The sequence below is a fragment of the Xiphophorus couchianus genome, chromosome 23, assembly GCF_001444195.1.
Source record: "Xiphophorus couchianus chromosome 23, X_couchianus-1.0, whole genome shotgun sequence".
In the NCBI taxonomy this organism is placed as follows: Eukaryota; Metazoa; Chordata; class Actinopteri; order Cyprinodontiformes; family Poeciliidae; genus Xiphophorus; species Xiphophorus couchianus.
The window spans coordinates 25,650,356-25,669,710 of NC_040250.1; the positions used below are offsets into that span (position 1 = coordinate 25,650,356).

Consider the following 19,355-nt stretch of genomic DNA (forward strand, 5'->3'; position numbering starts at 1 on the left):
ATACAAGCTCACACAAACACACTGACCACTGCAAAGGGTTCTTCAGAATCTATACAAGCTCTTCTTTTGTCATTGCCTCCTTTTTTTTATTTGTCTTTTTTCTACTTATCTGTGAAACATTATTTGTAAACCGTAAAAAGAAAACCTGTGGATAACACTGGGTACTTGTAAATATGTGATCAAATGCATACACAAGTATGAAGAAATTACATATAAAAAATAAAAAGTACACAATTACAATTTCTACAAACGTTAAATTTCTGCAAACAATTTTTTTTAACTACAACCTCACAAATCTGACCATTAGGAATTCAAACCCTCTCTTAGTCCTACAAATATTAAAGAAGTTCGCACGAGTCGCCTGATACACAGATAAAACTGCATTTACGCACTGATCCGGTTATGAGGACAAAAGCACTTTTGACTCATTTCACGCTTCAAACAGCCTCAGATTTGTGCACAAGTGGTGCGTTTAAATGCTGGTGAAAAGCTGGGTCATATGATTTTTACTCGCAGTCTAGTGTTTTCATCCTCTGAACGTTTGTCACTGTGCTTGTGTCGAAGTGGCAAAGACGTTATTTCGTTGGAAAAGGGAATATTTACGTACTTCTTTATCCACCTTATTCCGAGCCCCCATGAAGCTTTGTGTGATTTGTGGGCGCGACTTCCGCCGCAAACCGGAACCGCCGTTTGTTTACATGTTAGCAACTCGCTAACCGGCTTTCGTCAGAGCTTTTAGGCTGTAAAACATGTGGGAACTCCAGCTATCACAGCTTAAATGTGGCAATATTGTTTTACCGCTACCTACAGCTAATGCGGGGAGGGATGGCGACTTGAAGAAATGGCCGCAAATAACCCGCACTAGCATGTTTAGCTACTTCACTGACTCAGTTGCTTCGGATGCAGATGCGGGTTTTCTTCCGTTGGCTTTTTGTCCACACAGTGAAATGATCACATATGAAGCATTTTGGTTTCTCTGTTCAAGTTTAGAATTTTTAGCCAAATTCTTTTTGTTTCCTTATCTGTCAGTAGGCGATGAAAACTTGCTGCAGCCACAAACTAAACTTGGTCTGATTAGAGTACAACCAGGAGCAGCACAACAGTTACCCCCCAAAAACCTTCCAGGAATAAGGTGGATAATTCTCCAAAATTGTTTATAGACGTATTGTGCATTTTTGAGCGGTACAGATTAGATTAAAATCGATCGTTAATCTCTTTGTTAAATAAATAAAAAATATTACTTATTTAACCCTCTATGTAGGGCAAGTCTAGAGTATTCACTCCCCTGGTTGGAAAATCCACATACTGGTTGCAGTGAGGGAGAACAGTCTTCATGTTGGCCTGGTTAAAATCCCCCAGCAAAGACGGATAGATATATCTATTTATATATAGTAATGGTAATATTAATAATAATAATTATTATCATTATTAACATCCATCCATTATAAATCACACTAAATCTTTTTGGACTGTGGGAGGAAGCCGGAGCGCCCGGAGAGAACCCACATATGGACATGGAGAACCAGAAAACCCCATGCAGACAGAACCAGGCTGGGATTCAAACCCAGGACTTTCTTACTGCAAGGCAGCAGTGTTACCCACTGAGCTACTGTGCAGCCCTGATGTTTTATTCACACCAAAGGAGAATTTAGAAACTAATTAACCAAACAGTGATGACTTTAGCTTGTGGCAGGAAGCCGGAGCGCCCGGAGAGAAACCTGCATACAGGATGTTAACTTTTGATAGTTTATTCGCAAAATTCAATGTTTCTTCCTCCTAGTGTCCCTTATATGACAGTAGGCTGACAGGAAGGAGAGGGGGGAAGACATGCGGCAAATGTCGTCGGGTCCGGGAGTCGAACCCGCGACGACCTCGTCGAGGACTCGAGGCCTCCAAATACGGGTCGCGCTAACCCCTAAGCCACCACGGCACGCCCCCGGTCCCAACTGGTTTCCTCTTCTTCTGAGGTCGAGCTATCCCAAAAGTAGTAGGTTTTCTTTGGGGGAATCAGTAACATCCTGTTATAAATTTCATGCTCTTCTGGGGTCAAAGTGCACCGTCTGGGGTAGCTTTTCATTTGGGAACTAGGTACTTGTGGTTCCAACAGTCTTTCTTCATCTTTTGACTTTGAGGGGTATCTTGTGCCCTCGTTCAGGGCAGTTTTCTGTTTGTGGGCAGTCTTACCTCCTGGAGCTCCACTGCTGCTCCTGCGTGTTGAACCTGACGCGCCGTCTGGGGAACATTTAAGGTCAGAGACCCCGGAGGATGTGCCATTTGTCGATGTCTTCGCTGAACACTCCGGACATAAAATTGTTGTAATCGAAGGCTCAGCTTTGAGATTCGCCGCAGAAGAAACTTCCCCAGCCGGGTCAGTTTGATCTCTGGGAACTGATGGAAGCCCGTCCCAAAACAAGTCTCCCTCAACATCCTGGGAGCTTGAGAATCGATTCAGATTCGCTGCAGAACAAACTTCCCCAGCCGGGTCAGCTTTATCTCTGGGAACCGATGGATTCCCGTCCCAAAACAAATCACTCTCAACCTCCTGGGAGGCACTTTCATCTGAATCATTTCCAGGAAAGAAATGGTCGAATACTTTCCTCATTCCTGTCGTCACCAGATATCCTAGTCCAAAGCCAAGTGGGAAAATTAAAGGGTATGGCATTTTGGAAACACAAAAATCCTCTCTAGACACAAAACCTGAATCTCACTGAAACGTTTGGATTCTAACTGATGTGTTGAGATTCAAGCAGTTAAAGCCTCAGAACTTCTTTGATCTGTTGTGATGTTCATGATGTCGTCTGTGACCTCATCAGTGAGGTCACTGTGGTTCTGGGGAGGGTCCTGCTTCTGATCGTTGCTATGGGAACAAACAGATAAGTTCTGCCCGACTCAAACTGAAATAATGACCAAATATTTAATAAGTAATTTTTTTTCCCATTTATTTAACATGAATTGATTAACAATAGATTTCTACCTTGGTTTTCTCTACCTGCTGCCATATGAATTGTCTTTATCCATTATTAATTTGGTTCTGGGAGGAAATTGTTCAGATTTTATAAACATTTGCAAAACAAAATTTTCTCTAATCTTTGTTAACTCTATGTTAATGATCAAATTTAATTTGTTGTTGCGCAACATCTCCCCCCTCTTCAGTCTCTCTCCTCTCTCACTCTCTACTTCCTCTTCTGAGAGGGGAGATGTGCTACCAGCTCTCCGTCTGTCGGGTTAATTGAGTTTCCTAAATCTGCTGGGTTTTATCCTGTCCAGAACTGACGTAAACTCTGTTTAAGCTGGCATCGAGAAAAGATTCGCCTGGTTCCTAACGAACTACATCCAGGTGTCCCAACCTTCTTCCCCCTGTGAATTAGCCAGACTGAGCAGCCTGCAGCCAACTAGTTTCACAGAGCTCACCTGTTAACGGTCGCTCTTTTCTTTATGACAACTTGCACTTGGTACAGAACCAGGTTGGTTTTAGTGACTCAGCGAGTCCCAAGTATGTTGTTTTACATATGGGCTACCAGCAACCTATAAAACATTTTCCACTTTTTCCTCTCCAGAATCAAACATCACAGCTATTTTACAACCATCAAAGAACCTTAAGGTGACTCATTAACTGAATGTCCACGACATCTTTTAGATTTTCTTTATGCTAAGTATTTTATTAGTAAGGCAGTTTTGCAAGGGTCAGTACAGCTTAATTCAGTAGCAGAAATAATCAAATAAGTAAAATCAATCATCTAGTCTATCTTTCCCTAATGCTGACACTGAGAACTAAAAAAGGGAACCTTTGAGAGAGACGGACGGAGCATGGCTTTTCAAACCCCAGACCTGGCCTGATGATGAAGAAGGTGCTGCAGCAGGAGGAAGATGTTGATCGATGAAGGCCGGGATCTCTGTAGGTCTGATGAGCTTCTTCTCCGCATGGATGGTGAGGTCACACAGGACTTGGGTGCTTGCCTTTGTCTTCATCTTTGTCTTTGGGGTCTGAACCCAGCTGATGAGAGAAGTGCCATTTGAAGCCATATGTTGCGGGGCTAACGGGTTGGTCCCCATGAGCAGGACAGTCTTCGGCTCTGTGGCCCCGCCTCTTCTTCAGCTGCAGAGTTCTTTGTCCGTCTCGATCTTGGCTCGAAGCTGCCTGGAGGATCCAACCAAAGGTTCCTCTTTTGCACCCACCTTTTATAGGGTTTATCCACCATTTTGGTGCGTTTGCATTGGCTAGCACTGTTGCTGTGCTTGTTTCATTGGTTGTCTGCTCAGACAGATGATCTCATATCCATCACTGTTTTACAGACATTATGTCCTGATGTCTGTGCTAATGTCTCAGGATTGCCCAATGGTCCTCCTACGTCCGTTGCCTGCACAACCTTTTCTTTGAAACATTTAAATTGTTCAACAACCTGTTTCCAAATAAGGCGTTGATCATCTCTGCTCTCCTGTTAGTTCCTCTTTTTCCCTTAACCTTTCACCTTTCACCTACCATCTACCTCCAACACAACATCAGTGATGTTTAATTGCAGTTACACATTTTACACCATTTCAAGTTCAATGTCAAAATCGCATTTATAACTTCTTTAGCTTCTCTGATTTAGCATTCATTTATAATTTTATAACTATAACTTATTAATTATATTTATTATAATCTTAATGTGAGTTATTACAGATGTTTTTCTGAACAGAAACCAAGAATAATCTATTATTCTAATTATTTGATACCAAAGTTACTTGTTTTACTTGCAAGCATTCCCACAAATGTAAGTGTAAGTATTATTACAAGTAAACCAGTATTAATATAAGTATTTTACTTTGAATCTTATCCAATTACTCAAAATGTTTAGACTTTCATTCTTTAAAACTTTCATGCTTTAAAATAAGGAATAGTCTCAACTATTTCTATAAGTTTGCAGGCTGGAAACTTACTTCCTCTTTTTCCAGGAAACCTGCTTTTCTTGTTTCATGACTCTCTCTGACTGACTATGATTTATTATGATTAGATAGAAAAAATGAATAGAATTAAAGCAAAGTTTGCAGGAGACAAAAACAACACACCAGATTTATTTTATTGATGTTTAAGTCTACTGTTGGGTCACTTGAGTGATTCATTTTAAAGATAACTTTATTTATTATTACTGTTAAACTTAAATCTCCAGCATGGGGAAGTTTTCTTCACAATATTTTATACTACCTTGTACTGAAATGATCAATAATGATGTAATTTGTTGAACAACTAATATTGGGATTGATTAAACTCAGATCTTAAACAAATAATAATTGAATAGAAAAGTATCACATATATGTATATAGATCTATATAGATCTCTCTATATATATACAGGTAGATAGATAGATCTATATAAATAGATAGATCTATATATATGTAGATATGTAGATCTATATACATATATAGATCTATATATACAGTACAGACCAAAAGTGTGGACACACAGTTGTGTCCAAACCTTTGGTCTGTACTGTATATATAGATCTATCTATCTACCTATATATAGAGAGAGAGATCTATATAGATCTATATACTGTATGTCAAAGCCACAACTGAATGAAAGACATAAGAAGTAAGACAAGACATGTAGGGAAATGCTTTTCTTCAGCGGGGTCAGTGAACCTGGTGAACGAACGTTAATGGAGGTTAACACTCAAAACCAGTTTGAGGCTGCAGAATGCTTGAATCTGTTGCAGAGATTCACCTTTCACTAGGAATCATATCCATCTGGTAAAAAGGTCTAGTCAAAGTCCAGAGTTAAATCCAAAAGCCTCAGCAGTTTTACAAAGAGGAATGGACAAATATTTCAGTCTGAGTAAAGGTAGTAGAAATATACCTCAAAGTGTGTAAATGCAGGGAAAGTTGGTTTTCCAAAATATTCGCTCAGTTGAACTGAAGATGGTCAATCCGAAATTAAACACGCTGACGTCTCCGGATGAGATGCAACATAATGTAAAACAAATTCCAGGGGTCTAAAACTTTACAATCTATTCAAAGAGCCATTTGGGACCGCCTCCCAATAAAAAGAAAGCATTTGGAGCCACAACCCATTTTGACGTCATATATATAAAACCTATATGCTATGTACAAAAATCGATGTTGCGTTTATGAAATCAACGAACTGCTGCAGAGAACACAAAATGTTATTTCTGCATGTAACAAAACGCATTTTACACTTTGTTGATGCTCAATTTCAAACAAAACACCCTCTGTCTATTTGGGTCTTTGTATTTAAGAAATAAAAATCGAAACTTACCCATCCCGCACTGAAGGAAACATAGAAACAGAATGCAGTCACCTGTCCTCCTCTTATTCAGGAGATAAAAATCTAAACTTATCCAAATATTATCCACCGGCACTGAACGAACCAAGCAAACCAAAAAATGCGCAGTCTGCTTCTGTGTCCCGTAGTACGGAGCCCCCTAGGGGACATGGGGATTTTTTTCTTTTGCGTTCCCTCGCAATACTGTACTGGTCAGTTATGCAGCTAATTGAATACTGTAAGCCTTTCTTACGGTGGGCGCCGTACTTTCTGTTTTAATATAAGGTTATGTGAGGTTTTTCCATGAATGTTAGAATCTTTTTGTGAAATATCTGAAGTTTTATATCTTTCTTTAGGATAGAAAGGCGCCACAAACCTACGATATAAACAGAAACCTTCCGTAAGTAGGAAAGAAATAAAAATACATCCTAATTTGGAGTATTTCTGAGTTATTATCGCAGGTAATAAATCATCTGACAGTTTTGATTGTGTCTCTGTTGTGTTCTAGTCTGAATGGTTTAAAGAGCTGCTTTCAGTGCCGCTCCATCTCAGCCTTAACAGACATAAACATGCAGTAATAAATAAATCAATTTTCAATCAGTGTTTTGCACCAAACAGTTTTTACTCTTAACAAGTTTTTATTATTAAAAACACGACAAACTAATGATGGTAAAGGGATTAACTCTGGGTTAACTCGGGGAATCTCATCTGTCCGTGTATCAATCAACTCCAAACCTTTTCTTTGTTCTGTCACAATTATCGATTTATTCCATTTTGATGATCAGGCTCCAAACTTTGCAAGGACTGACCGCCCCGCTCACCGCTTCCTAAAACACACAAAGCCAGTATCCTTCCCATTCATACCTGGTGACGTCACGTCGACACACCTAAGTGTCAAAGCCGCTGCTCCTGTCATATCAATAATTACTTATTTCATTTATGGCTCTTATAGAGCCTCAGTGAAAACTTGTTTATTATTATTAACTGTTTGGTGCAAAACACTGATTGAAAATCGATTTATTTTTTACTGCATGTTTATGTCTGTTAAGGCTGAGATGGAGCGGCACTGAAAGCAGCTCTTTAAACCATTCAGACTACGAACACAACAGAGACACAATCAAAACTGTCAGATGATTTATTACCTGCGATAATAACTCAGAAACAGTCCAAATTAGGATGTATTTTTATTTCTTTCCTACTTACAGAAGGTTTCTGTTTATATCGTAGGTTTGTGGTGCCTTTCTATCCTAAAGAAAGATATAAAACTTCAGATATTTCACAAAAAGATATTAACATTCCTGGAAAAACCTCACATAACCTTATATTAAAGCAGAAAGTACGGCGCCCACGTAAAAAAGGCTTACAGTATTCAATTATGCTGCATAACTGACCAGTACAGTATTGCGAGGGAACGCAAAAGTTTTGCGAGGGAACGCAAATGAAAAAAACTCCCCCATGTCCCCTAGAGGGCTCCGTACGCTTCAGCCTTTCGCATCAGCTCCTTTTTTCTCTCCTCTCCCTCGGGATATTTTTTTAGCAAAGACAGAGTGTTTGCTCTTGAAATGTCTTTCAACATTTGACTTCTTGTTGTTTGCCAGTCTTTCGCCACATATTAAGCAGACTGGTGAACCAGTTTCATCAGCGGTGAAAGCAAAATGATCTGTCCACGTAGCATTAAATGTTCTGCCATCACTGTAAGCATGGCCCATGGGACGATCCACTTTTTTACTCTTGAATAAAATATGCATGAACCTTTGGGATGGATTATGAGTCTTTATTTTTCATTGAGCACACACACATTCTTGTACCACTCAGAGGACTCTCTGTGTATTGACTTCCATTTATGCCAAATGGAAGTCAATATATATATTTTTCCTTAATCCTAACAACTGAGTGTGTTCCTAACCTTAATCAAAACTAATCAATAAAAAATAATCCACACCATACTTCTAGAATTGAAATTAAAAAGTGAAGACGGGAAAATGTTGTCACTCCACAGATGATCTTTGATTGTTGGTGAAAAATGTCCTCTATATGTAGCATATACAAGCTCACACAAACACACTGACCACTGCAAAGGGTTCTTCAGAATCTATACAAGCTCTTCTTTTGTCATTGCCTCCTTTTTTTTATTTGTCTTTTTTCTACTTATCTGTGAAACATTATTTGTAAACCGTAAAAAGAAAACCTGTGGATAACACTGGGTACTTGTAAATATGTGATCAAATGCATACACAAGTATGAAGAAATTACATATAAAAAATAAAAAGTACACAATTACAATTTCTACAAACGTTAAATTTCTGCAAACAATTTTTTTTAACTACAACCTCACAAATCTGACCATTAGGAATTCAAACCCTCTCTTAGTCCTACAAATATTAAAGAAGTTCGCACGAGTCGCCTGATACACAGATAAAACTGCATTTACGCACTGATCCGGTTATGAGGACAAAAGCACTTTTGACTCATTTCACGCTTCAAACAGCCTCAGATTTGTGCACAAGTGGTGCGTTTAAATGCTGGTGAAAAGCTGGGTCATATGATTTTTACTCGCAGTCTAGTGTTTTCATCCTCTGAACGTTTGTCACTGTGCTTGTGTCGAAGTGGCAAAGACGTTATTTCGTTGGAAAAGGGAATATTTACGTACTTCTTTATCCACCTTATTCCGAGCCCCCATGAAGCTTTGTGTGATTTGTGGGCGCGACTTCCGCCGCAAACCGGAACCGCCGTTTGTTTACATGTTAGCAACTCGCTAACCGGCTTTCGTCAGAGCTTTTAGGCTGTAAAACATGTGGGAACTCCAGCTATCACAGCTTAAATGTGGCAATATTGTTTTACCGCTACCTACAGCTAATGCGGGGAGGGATGGCGACTTGAAGAAATGGCCGCAAATAACCCGCACTAGCATGTTTAGCTACTTCACTGACTCAGTTGCTTCGGATGCAGATGCGGGTTTTCTTCCGTTGGCTTTTTGTCCACACAGTGAAATGATCACATATGAAGCATTTTGGTTTCTCTGTTCAAGTTTAGAATTTTTAGCCAAATTCTTTTTGTTTCCTTATCTGTCAGTAGGCGATGAAAACTTGCTGCAGCCACAAACTAAACTTGGTCTGATTAGAGTACAACCAGGAGCAGCACAACAGTTACCCCCCAAAAACCTTCCAGGAATAAGGTGGATAATTCTCCAAAATTGTTTATAGACGTATTGTGCATTTTTGAGCGGTACAGATTAGATTAAAATCGATCGTTAATCTCTTTGTTAAATAAATAAAAAATATTACTTATTTAACCCTCTATGTAGGGCAAGTCTAGAGTATTCACTCCCCTGGTTGGAAAATCCACATACTGGTTGCAGTGAGGGAGAACAGTCTTCATGTTGGCCTGGTTAAAATCCCCCAGCAAAGACGGATAGATATATCTATTTATATATAGTAATGGTAATATTAATAATAATAATTATTATCATTATTAACATCCATCCATTATAAATCACACTAAATCTTTTTGGACTGTGGGAGGAAGCCGGAGCGCCCGGAGAGAACCCACATATGGACATGGAGAACCAGAAAACCCCATGCAGACAGAACCAGGCTGGGATTCAAACCCAGGACTTTCTTACTGCAAGGCAGCAGTGTTACCCACTGAGCTACTGTGCAGCCCTGATGTTTTATTCACACCAAAGGAGAATTTAGAAACTAATTAACCAAACAGTGATGACTTTAGCTTGTGGCAGGAAGCCGGAGCGCCCGGAGAGAAACCTGCATACAGGATGTTAACTTTTGATAGTTTATTCGCAAAATTCAATGTTTCTTCCTCCTAGTGTCCCTTATATGACAGTAGGCTGACAGGAAGGAGAGGGGGGAAGACATGCGGCAAATGTCGTCGGGTCCGGGAGTCGAACCCGCGACGACCTCGTCGAGGACTCGAGGCCTCCAAATACGGGTCGCGCTAACCCCTAAGCCACCACGGCACGCCCCCGGTCCCAACTGGTTTCCTCTTCTTCTGAGGTCGAGCTATCCCAAAAGTAGTAGGTTTTCTTTGGGGGAATCAGTAACATCCTGTTATAAATTTCATGCTCTTCTGGGGTCAAAGTGCACCGTCTGGGGTAGCTTTTCATTTGGGAACTAGGTACTTGTGGTTCCAACAGTCTTTCTTCATCTTTTGACTTTGAGGGGTATCTTGTGCCCTCGTTCAGGGCAGTTTTCTGTTTGTGGGCAGTCTTACCTCCTGGAGCTCCACTGCTGCTCCTGCGTGTTGAACCTGACGCGCCGTCTGGGGAACATTTAAGGTCAGAGACCCCGGAGGATGTGCCATTTGTCGATGTCTTCGCTGAACACTCCGGACATAAAATTGTTGTAATCGAAGGCTCAGCTTTGAGATTCGCCGCAGAAGAAACTTCCCCAGCCGGGTCAGTTTGATCTCTGGGAACTGATGGAAGCCCGTCCCAAAACAAGTCTCCCTCAACATCCTGGGAGCTTGAGAATCGATTCAGATTCGCTGCAGAACAAACTTCCCCAGCCGGGTCAGCTTTATCTCTGGGAACCGATGGAATCCCGTCCCAAAACAAATCACTCTCAACCTCCTGGGAGGCACTTTCATCTGAATCATTTCCAGGAAAGAAATGGTCGAATACTTTCCTCATTCCTGTCGTCACCAGATATCCTAGTCCAAAACCAAGTGGAAAAATTAAAGGGTATGGCATTTTGGAAACACAAAAATCCTCTCTAGACACAAAACCTGAATCTCACTGAAACGTTTGGATTCTAACTGATGTGTTGAGATTCAAGCAGTTAAAGCCTCAGAACTTCTTTGATCTATTGTGATGTTCATGATGTCATCAGTGACCTCATCAGTGAGGTCACTGTGGGTCTGGGGATGGTCCTGCTTCTGATCGTTGCTATGGGAACGAACAGATAAGTTCTGCCCGACTCAAACTGAAATTATGACCAAATATTTAATAAGTAATTTTTTTCCCATTTATTTAACATGAATTGATTAACAATAGATTTCTACCCTGGTTTTCTGTACCTGCTGCCATATGAATTGTCTTTATCCATTATTAATTTGGTTCTGGGAGGAAATTGTTCAGATTTTATAAACATTTGCTAAACAAAATTTTCTCTAATCTTTGTTAACTCTCTGATAATGATCAAATTTTATATATTGTTGTTGCGCAACATCTCCCCCCTCTTCAGTCTCTCTCTCTCCTCTCTCACTCTCTACTTCCTCTTCTGAGAGGGGAGATGTGCTCCCAGCTCTCCGTCTGTCGGGTTAATTGAGTTTCCTAAATCTGCTGGGTTTTATCCTGTCCAGAACTGACGTAAACTCTGTTTAAGCTGGCATCGAGAAAAGATTCGCCTGGTTCCTGACGAACTACATCCAGGTGTCCCAACCTTCTTCCCCCTGTGAATTAGCCAGACTGAGCAGCCTGCAGCCAACTAGTTTCACAGAGCTCACCTGTTAACGGTCGCTCTTCTCTTTATGACAACTGGCACTTGGTACAGAACCAGGTTGGTTTTATTGACTTGGCGAGTCGCAAGGATGTTGTTTTACATATGAGCTACCAGCAACCTATAAAACATTTTCCACTTTTTCCTCTCCAGAATCAAACATCAGAGCTATTTTACAACCATCAAAGAACCTTAAGGTGACTCATTAACTGAATGTCCACAACATCTTTTAGATTTTCTTTATGCTAAGTATTTTAATAGTAAGGCAGTTTTGCAAGGGTCAGTGCAGCTTAATTCAGTAGCAGAAATAATCAAATAACTGACCAGTACAGTATTGCGAGGGAACGCAAAAGTTTTGCGAGGGAACGCAAATGAAAAAAACTCCCCCATGTCCCCTAGAGGGCTCCGTACGCTTCAGCCTTTCACATCAGCTCTGAAACGGCCATTTTTCTCTCCTCTCCCTCGGGATATTTTTTTAGCAAAGACAGAGTGTTTGCTCTTGAAATGTCTTTCAACATTTGACTTCTTGTTGTTTGCCAGTCTTTCGCCACATATTAAGCAGGCTGGTGAACCAGTTTCATCAGCGGTGAAAGCAAAATGATCTGTCCACGTAGCATTAAATGTTCTGCCATCTTCAGAATGTTTCCTTTTCTTGGATTTATTCATGATGTATTTTCCAGGCAAGGATCAAAAAGTCAATAAATCAGTGCGCTAAAAAAACGCGGTCTGCCAGACATGTGGGGTTCGCCAGGAATGCCTGTCGCACATCGGCGGACATGACGTATATTTTGGGTGCTAAAAATGTTCAAAACGTTTTGTTTTAATGTTACAAGTTTACCATAATCTTCAGATTTAGAAATTTATTTTTAAATGATTTTAATTTATAATTTTTTAATGATTTAATTTTAATAAAATATTCTATTTCCCAAAGTCACTGGGAGCCACAACAGAAGGATGAAAGAGCCACACGTGGCTCCGGAGCCATTGGTTGCCGACCCCTGGTATATGTGAACAATTCTTTTATTGGGAAGCCTGAAAATGTCATTCTTGGAGTTGTTTGGCCGTGTCATCATTGAGCTACAACTAAAGCAGAACGATTCACAGATGAAGCCCCATCCATTCAGTGATTACATCATACCTCAGCAATAGCTTTAGTATTGTATCAAGGTGTTTCGACTAAAACAGTCGAAACACCTTTCGACTGTTTTAGAATCAGTCGAAAGGTGCAGAAACTTCTAGAATGGAAACTATTTTAAACAGTGGATCCGTTTTAGCCTGGTGAAAGACAGTCCTTGTTCTACGATTCGCTTCATCCAGAGGGTCTGGACAATCAGCTATTGAGAGATGATTGCTTTTTGGAGGACTTGACTTAGTTGGAGTTTTAAACTTTACCCAATTGGTAACGTTTGCCCATAACATTTATAATGCGGTAGTTGTACGCTATGAAGTTTACCCGAAATTGTTTGCGCTGTAAACAACCATCCTCCACTATGAAGAGAGAAATGAAGAGCCGAACAAGATGGCTGCTAATTTAATATTTGGAAATGTGCCCAAAGTGGACTGAACGGCTTCGTTCACTTCCTCCAGTGCCATTGCTAAAACCACAGGTAGACTGCAATTCTAAAAAACAACTTCTATATATATTCTTATGATAAAAAATTTATCACGATAAATGATAAACGATACGATAAATGCCCATCCCTAACTTCTAATTTCTTTAGAAGCTATAAATGACAAAATAATACTTTTGTCCTTAATAATTTACAGCTTTTAAAAAGAAATCTAAATTGGCATCAGCAGGATCAAGTTTTACAAAATTGTAGACAGAAAATCATTCACAGAAATCCCTGACTGGAGATGGCGGCAGTGAGCCCGGTAACTTTGGTGGACCAGTGAGAGTTTGGACGGCATGCTTTCTCATATGTCATAATTTTGTTTGACGACAATAATTAGAACTCAAATTAAAGCAAGTTGCGCAAGAGAAAGCCATCTGCTTCAAGCAGGGCCGCGAAGAACCCCAGGGTGTCACACCGAACCACAGCACCTTGGCTCCAGTACAACTTCACGAAAACAGTAACAACGCACCTCTCAAGACTAAACTAATTCTCTAACGAGAAAGAGTGATTGATTTTGTTTCCTTGATCAGGAATATTTTTAAGTAAACATCAGCTGTGCACTTTGTCAAGAAGCCGTTGAGTGTTGATTCCAACAGCTCCTGTTCTGCCTTCCCAACCATTTCGTCAAGACATCACTGAGGACGATTCTGTCCACGCCGTCTTTTCTCTGCAGCAGCGCTCCTCGAGGCTGATGTGTGGCTCCCGTCTCCTTGGGTTGAGACAGCTTGACACCGTCAGCACATCCTCATTCTTTTCCGCCACCATCGAGAAAGCATAAATATCGCCTCTGACTTTTTTTCTCCCCCTCTGACGCGGGAGAAGAAAAATAAAATTCCACTTTACCCTTCAGCTTTTGTCAGACGCCTTTTGTCCACCTCCGCCCTTCCCCGGCGCCTACAGGATAACAGACTAGGCTAAGCTGATTATTTGCAGGTGGAAAAAAAAAAAAAAAAGAAACATAAAAATATCAAAGCCTTTGCAACCTCGTTCCTCCGCTACTGACAACAACTGCCGACTCTTTGCTGTTCACAGTAGTTGGTTCGCCGTCTCGGCGTGTTTCAGCACAACAAACTGTCATCGGCAGCAAGCACGACATGACTGCCTTTCCCTCTTGGCTCGGCAGCACTCACGCTGCTCTTATCAACATGACACGTCATCAGAATTTAACAACACGCCCCGTTTTCCTGCCTTAGGATCCAGAAAGAACATTCATCTCCTGTTTCTGAAAAGTTCCTCGTAGTTTCCTTACACTGAATATGTTATATGTTGGCTCACAAGAATAATTTTGGGCGTTATGTGTATGCAAACTTCATTTTATGTTAAAAAAAACAACAACAAAAAACCGTTTGATTTGGTGGACAGGTTTGTGTTAAAAATGCACCGATCAATCAGCCAGGGATCAGAATCAGCCAATATTTTTCTCAGATCTGCTCTGATTAATTATTAGTTGAGTAAAAAGTTTTTAAAATTTGATTTCTTTTCTCCAATCCTTTAAATGCTTTAAGACTAACGACTTCAACCGTTTTATGGAACCTGAAACCTGCCTTGATTGATAAATGGGAATGTTTTTGTAATGCCTTTCACTTATTTACTTTCACTTGGATTCAGAACTGCTACGACTGTTCAACATGCAGCACACATTTTTTTCCCCTCTTTTATGTGATCTTATCATGTAAAAGAAAAAAGTAATCTGTCCGACATCTGAACCAACCGGTCGGATGACAAATAAAACCAGAAATCGGTATTGGCCTGTAGGCTAACGCACATTCTTGTTTTATGTTATGAATGCAGAATTTGCTCAGGAGCCAGAAGTTTATCTTGTAACCGGTGGGTTGCTGGTTCAAACCTCTGCTCTGTCCTCTTCAGTTATTCTGTCACCTCGTCTGCTTTACCTGCCGGCAGGGGCTAACATGTAGCTTCTGTTTTGTTGTAGATTTTCTCCTTCTGGGTGCCATGTTAAATGACACTAGATCCTGTGGTTACTATATACAAGACAGAATCATTAACCCTACACCTCTGTGCTGAACAGCTGATATTCGATGATGTACAATATATCGGCACTAGCATCAGTCTCTGCTGATATTCGGCGCTTTTTAACATATCGGAAATAAAACTGGGACGATATTAACCATTATGTATTTCAATCTTGGGTGGTATTTTTGTTTTTAAAGTCTCTGAAGTGTAGCAAAGTAAGTAAATATACCTATATACTGGTAAATATTGGTTATTAGCCATAACAGTAATATTAATATCAGATATCAATATCGGCCCAAATTTTCATATCGGTGCGTCCCTAGCTGATATGTTTGTTTTCAATGCAACATGATGTTATTATTTTTTTTAGATTAATAAACATTTTTTATAAAGACTTGCAACTTGCTCCTGTAAAATCCTCTAAACCCACAACGAGTTGCTACCTATTTTGTTTTTAAACAGCAAGACCATATCCTGTACATTAATAACTGTTCTAGTTTTCTGCCATAAAATTTAACATACAAGATGAACAATGGAGGCCCATACGATGTGGGATTGAGTTTTATTTTGTTCTTCTGACTGACGTCTGAGTGAACTTCCTCGGACAGCCACTCCCGCAAAGACCGACAGGCACAGCTCGACAGAAAGACAAACGCCACAGCAGGATCAATTATTTAGGGAAGATGGCCAAGATAACCCTTTCTTCACGGTCCTTTCTAACGTCTTTCCTTCTTTATGCTTTATTAACACACGTCTGAGGGGTTCCAACCAAAAGCTGTACACACCTTGTGTTTTTACAGAAGAGGTTACAGTTGCTGATGATTAAGTTAATCAACATACTGGACTTCCAGCTCTACGAAACGTTCCCAACTCTTACGAAGTAAGTAGTTCCTCAACTTTTCAAGCATTGCTTATGCATTCTGGTTTTGATTTTCCAACACCTGGTGGGAACCAGGTGTTTTATCATTAGCTCCTGTTGTGTGATTATGATAAAGTCGATTACTGATGATTAGCAAAGGACAGAAAGAGAAAAATGATCATTGGAACTGTGAGTTGTATGAATTTCAGAAACGTTAAAAGCCATATACTTGTATTTAAAATGATCATTTGATTAAACTTACTGTGTCCCAACCTTAACAACAGACTAACCACAATAATAATAATAATGCTGTCATATATTAAGGTAGTACAAAAAAAAGAATGCTTCATTTGATGCTGTACTATATTATTCTGTTAATAAAACCCAATGTGGCTCAACTACGGTCAAAACACTCCAACATCCGAGGTCAGCGACACAAATATTGAAGATTTTCCTTCCTTAAAACTAACAGTCCTGATAGAATTTTTTTTTTTTTTTAGAAAAACAACTATCACCTGAAGAACATTTCCAGGATTAAAGGACTAATGTCTCAGCCAGATCTAGAGAAACTCATCCATGCGTTCATCTTCAGTCGTATTGATTATTGCAACAGCGTCTTCACAGGTCTGTCCAACAAATCAATCAAACAGCTGCAGCTGATCCAGAACGCTGCTGCTCGCGTTCTCACTAAAACCAGGAAGATAGAGCACATAACACCAGTTTTAAAGTCCCTCCACTGGCTCCCTGTAGCTCAGAGAATAGACTTTAAAATACTGTTAGTTTATAAATCACTGAACGGTTTAGCACCACAATACATTAAAGATCTGCTGTTGTTGTATCAACCTTCCAGACCCCTCAGGTTCTGGTTCTGGTCTGCTCTGCATCCCCAGAACCAAACGAGGAGAAGCAGCTTTCAGCATCTATGCACCACAAATTTGGAACAAACTTCCAGAAAACTGTAAAACAGCTGAAACACTGACTTCTTTTAAATCTCAACTGAAAACCCACCTGTTTAGAATTGTATTTGAAATGTAATCAATTACAAATTTATTGATGGAACTTGACTTAATGATTGATTCTATATTGCATTGTGATTCTGTGTTTGTTATAATGTAAAGCACTTTGAAATGTCTTGCTGCTGAAATGTGCTATACAAATAAAATTTGATTGATTGATTGATTGATTAAATAGTTCTGCCACTGCAGGACGCATTTAAGGCTAACTTAAATTGTTTTACGTATGCAAGACATTTTAAGGCTTTTATTTTAGATACAAACATGCAATACTTTCTAAGGATGCGCCAACACCCGGTGGGAAAACCGAGCCTGCAGATGTCTTTGCCACAGATAAAAGCATATTTAAGACGTGGATAAATGTAGCATAAAGAGACCTTACCTTGATCCTTGGCATGGTGACAGTGGGAGGTCTTGCCTTGGCCACGAAGCTGTGGGACGAGCCTTTCTCCACCAGGTACCGGGTGTACGGCATGTGGGACCCTGCGGGTCCAATCACGAAGTCGTTTCGGAGGGCATCCACCACCATGAGGACGACCCTCCTGAACAGGGGCTGGGGCAGGCGGGTGTAGTTGGGAGGGCTTCCTGTGAGGTAAGAACATCTCAGATGAGCTTGACCACAACGAGGGGGACAGACAGACAGACAGGTAGGTAGGTAGCGGGAGGGTGATGCTGGGGGCTCTCACCTGCCAGCGGCTCCGCGGGTAAATCCGACAGCTTGCTCTTGGAGGAGAAAGAAGACTTTACAGGAACAGGGAAGAAGCCCCTCAGGAAGAGGGCAACGCCGAGCACTTCAAATATTAAAATGAAGCAGGCGAACACAGACGAGCGGACTCTCATGGTGGTTTACGCAGCAACTAACTTATCTGAATGGGACAACTCGCTGACCGCAGCTGCCACGCATCACAGGGACAACCCGCCAAGCTGCGTGTTACCCCGCAACATGTCCGTCTCTCAGAAAAAGTAGCAAACAGTCAATGTTTATACGTATATTTAGGATAAGACACTAATACCAGTTAGCAATGTAGCCATTCATTGTAGCTTCCGCGTTGATAAACTACGGCAGGCGACAGAACCAAACAAGACCAACGCGCTTTTTAAAAGCGCTCTTGGTTATTATGTTTCTGTTTGCGTCAGCCTGAAAAAAATGCATTAAGCAGGTACAGAAAGGGATTAGAGCTCCTGTAAAAATAAATAAAAATAAAAAATGTATTTTTTATGTCATAATTTATCTCATAATTTTCTGACTTTTATCTCAGGATTTAATTTCAGATTATTCTGATTTTAATCTGAGGATATTCATACTTCAGTCTCATAATTTGGATTTTTCTGCCCTCAGAATTCTGACTTTAATCTCTGAATTTTATTTTTAAAACTCTTAATTTGATCTCAGCAAGAGAACTAACTTCCTGGATGTGCATGTCAGATTTAAGTGACCTTTTACGTGGCAGAGGAAGTCAAAGTATATTAACCTCAAAATTCTGAGGGAAAAAAGTAAGGAAAGCTAAAACTATACCTTACGCTGAATGTCTATTCATTGTTCAAAGCAGTGGCCATTCCAGTTGTGGCGTTTTGCCTATTTTATGTCCTCCCGGTTCAATAAACCTGATTTAAACATGGGCTCTCTGCAAAACTGTGACAACCCGAAGAAGTGATTCAACTGTTTAAATCCAGCATCAGAGGTGGAGAAACTCTAAAACAGAACGCTGACTGTTGAGGATTTGCATTGGGCACCACAGATCTAAGGTTTTACGATGATGAAACTGCAAATTAGGAAAAAATTAATCCTATAATATTAGTTTTAGTTCTGCTCTTAGAGGAGAAAGAACAAAGAATAGCTTTGTTTTTTACTTTAAAAATAAACTTTAAAAAAGAAAAAAGAAAAGAAGTACGTTAAAACAATGATTACAGAACTAGACTACCCGTATGTTCATGTCAATGCCTCTGCCGCCATCTGCTGGGAGAACTTAGTCACTGCAAGACAGCTCCGTTTACACCATTTCCCTGGGTTGGACATTGATTTATGCTCGATTAACGTTCATTCCTATAATTTTAGATTCGCAAAAAGTAAATAGTGGTGAATATCAAATTAATACACATCATAAAAATTATATCCAGATTCCTCCCTTAATAGTTAGAATTTATTTCTGGTTCCCTTCAGTGTTAACATCTATTAAC

At 40.1% G+C, this 19,355-nt stretch overlaps 1 protein-coding gene and 1 long non-coding RNA gene across 2 annotated transcripts in view; one reads left to right on the forward strand and one right to left on the reverse strand.

The window, feature by feature from the left end:
• pigg (phosphatidylinositol glycan anchor biosynthesis class G (EMM blood group)) overlaps positions 1–18,254 on the reverse strand; it is a 116,004-nt gene extending 97,750 nt beyond the window's left edge. Inside the window, exons 1-2 of the mRNA XM_028008399.1 lie at positions 17,864–18,254; positions 17,560–17,762 (exon numbers count right to left, since the gene is read on the reverse strand). Coding sequence (XP_027864200.1) covers positions 17,560–17,762; positions 17,864–18,017 — 357 coding nt within the window. The 5' untranslated portion in view covers positions 18,018–18,254. The remainder of the gene's footprint in view (positions 1–17,559; positions 17,763–17,863) is intronic.
• The window catches only part of LOC114138909 (uncharacterized), a 45,556-nt gene that overhangs the window by 17,069 nt on the left and 9,132 nt on the right, over positions 1–19,355 (forward strand). Inside the window, exon 2 of the long non-coding RNA XR_003594342.1 lies at positions 2,818–2,823. This is a non-coding gene — a long non-coding RNA (uncharacterized LOC114138909). The remainder of the gene's footprint in view (positions 1–2,817; positions 2,824–19,355) is intronic.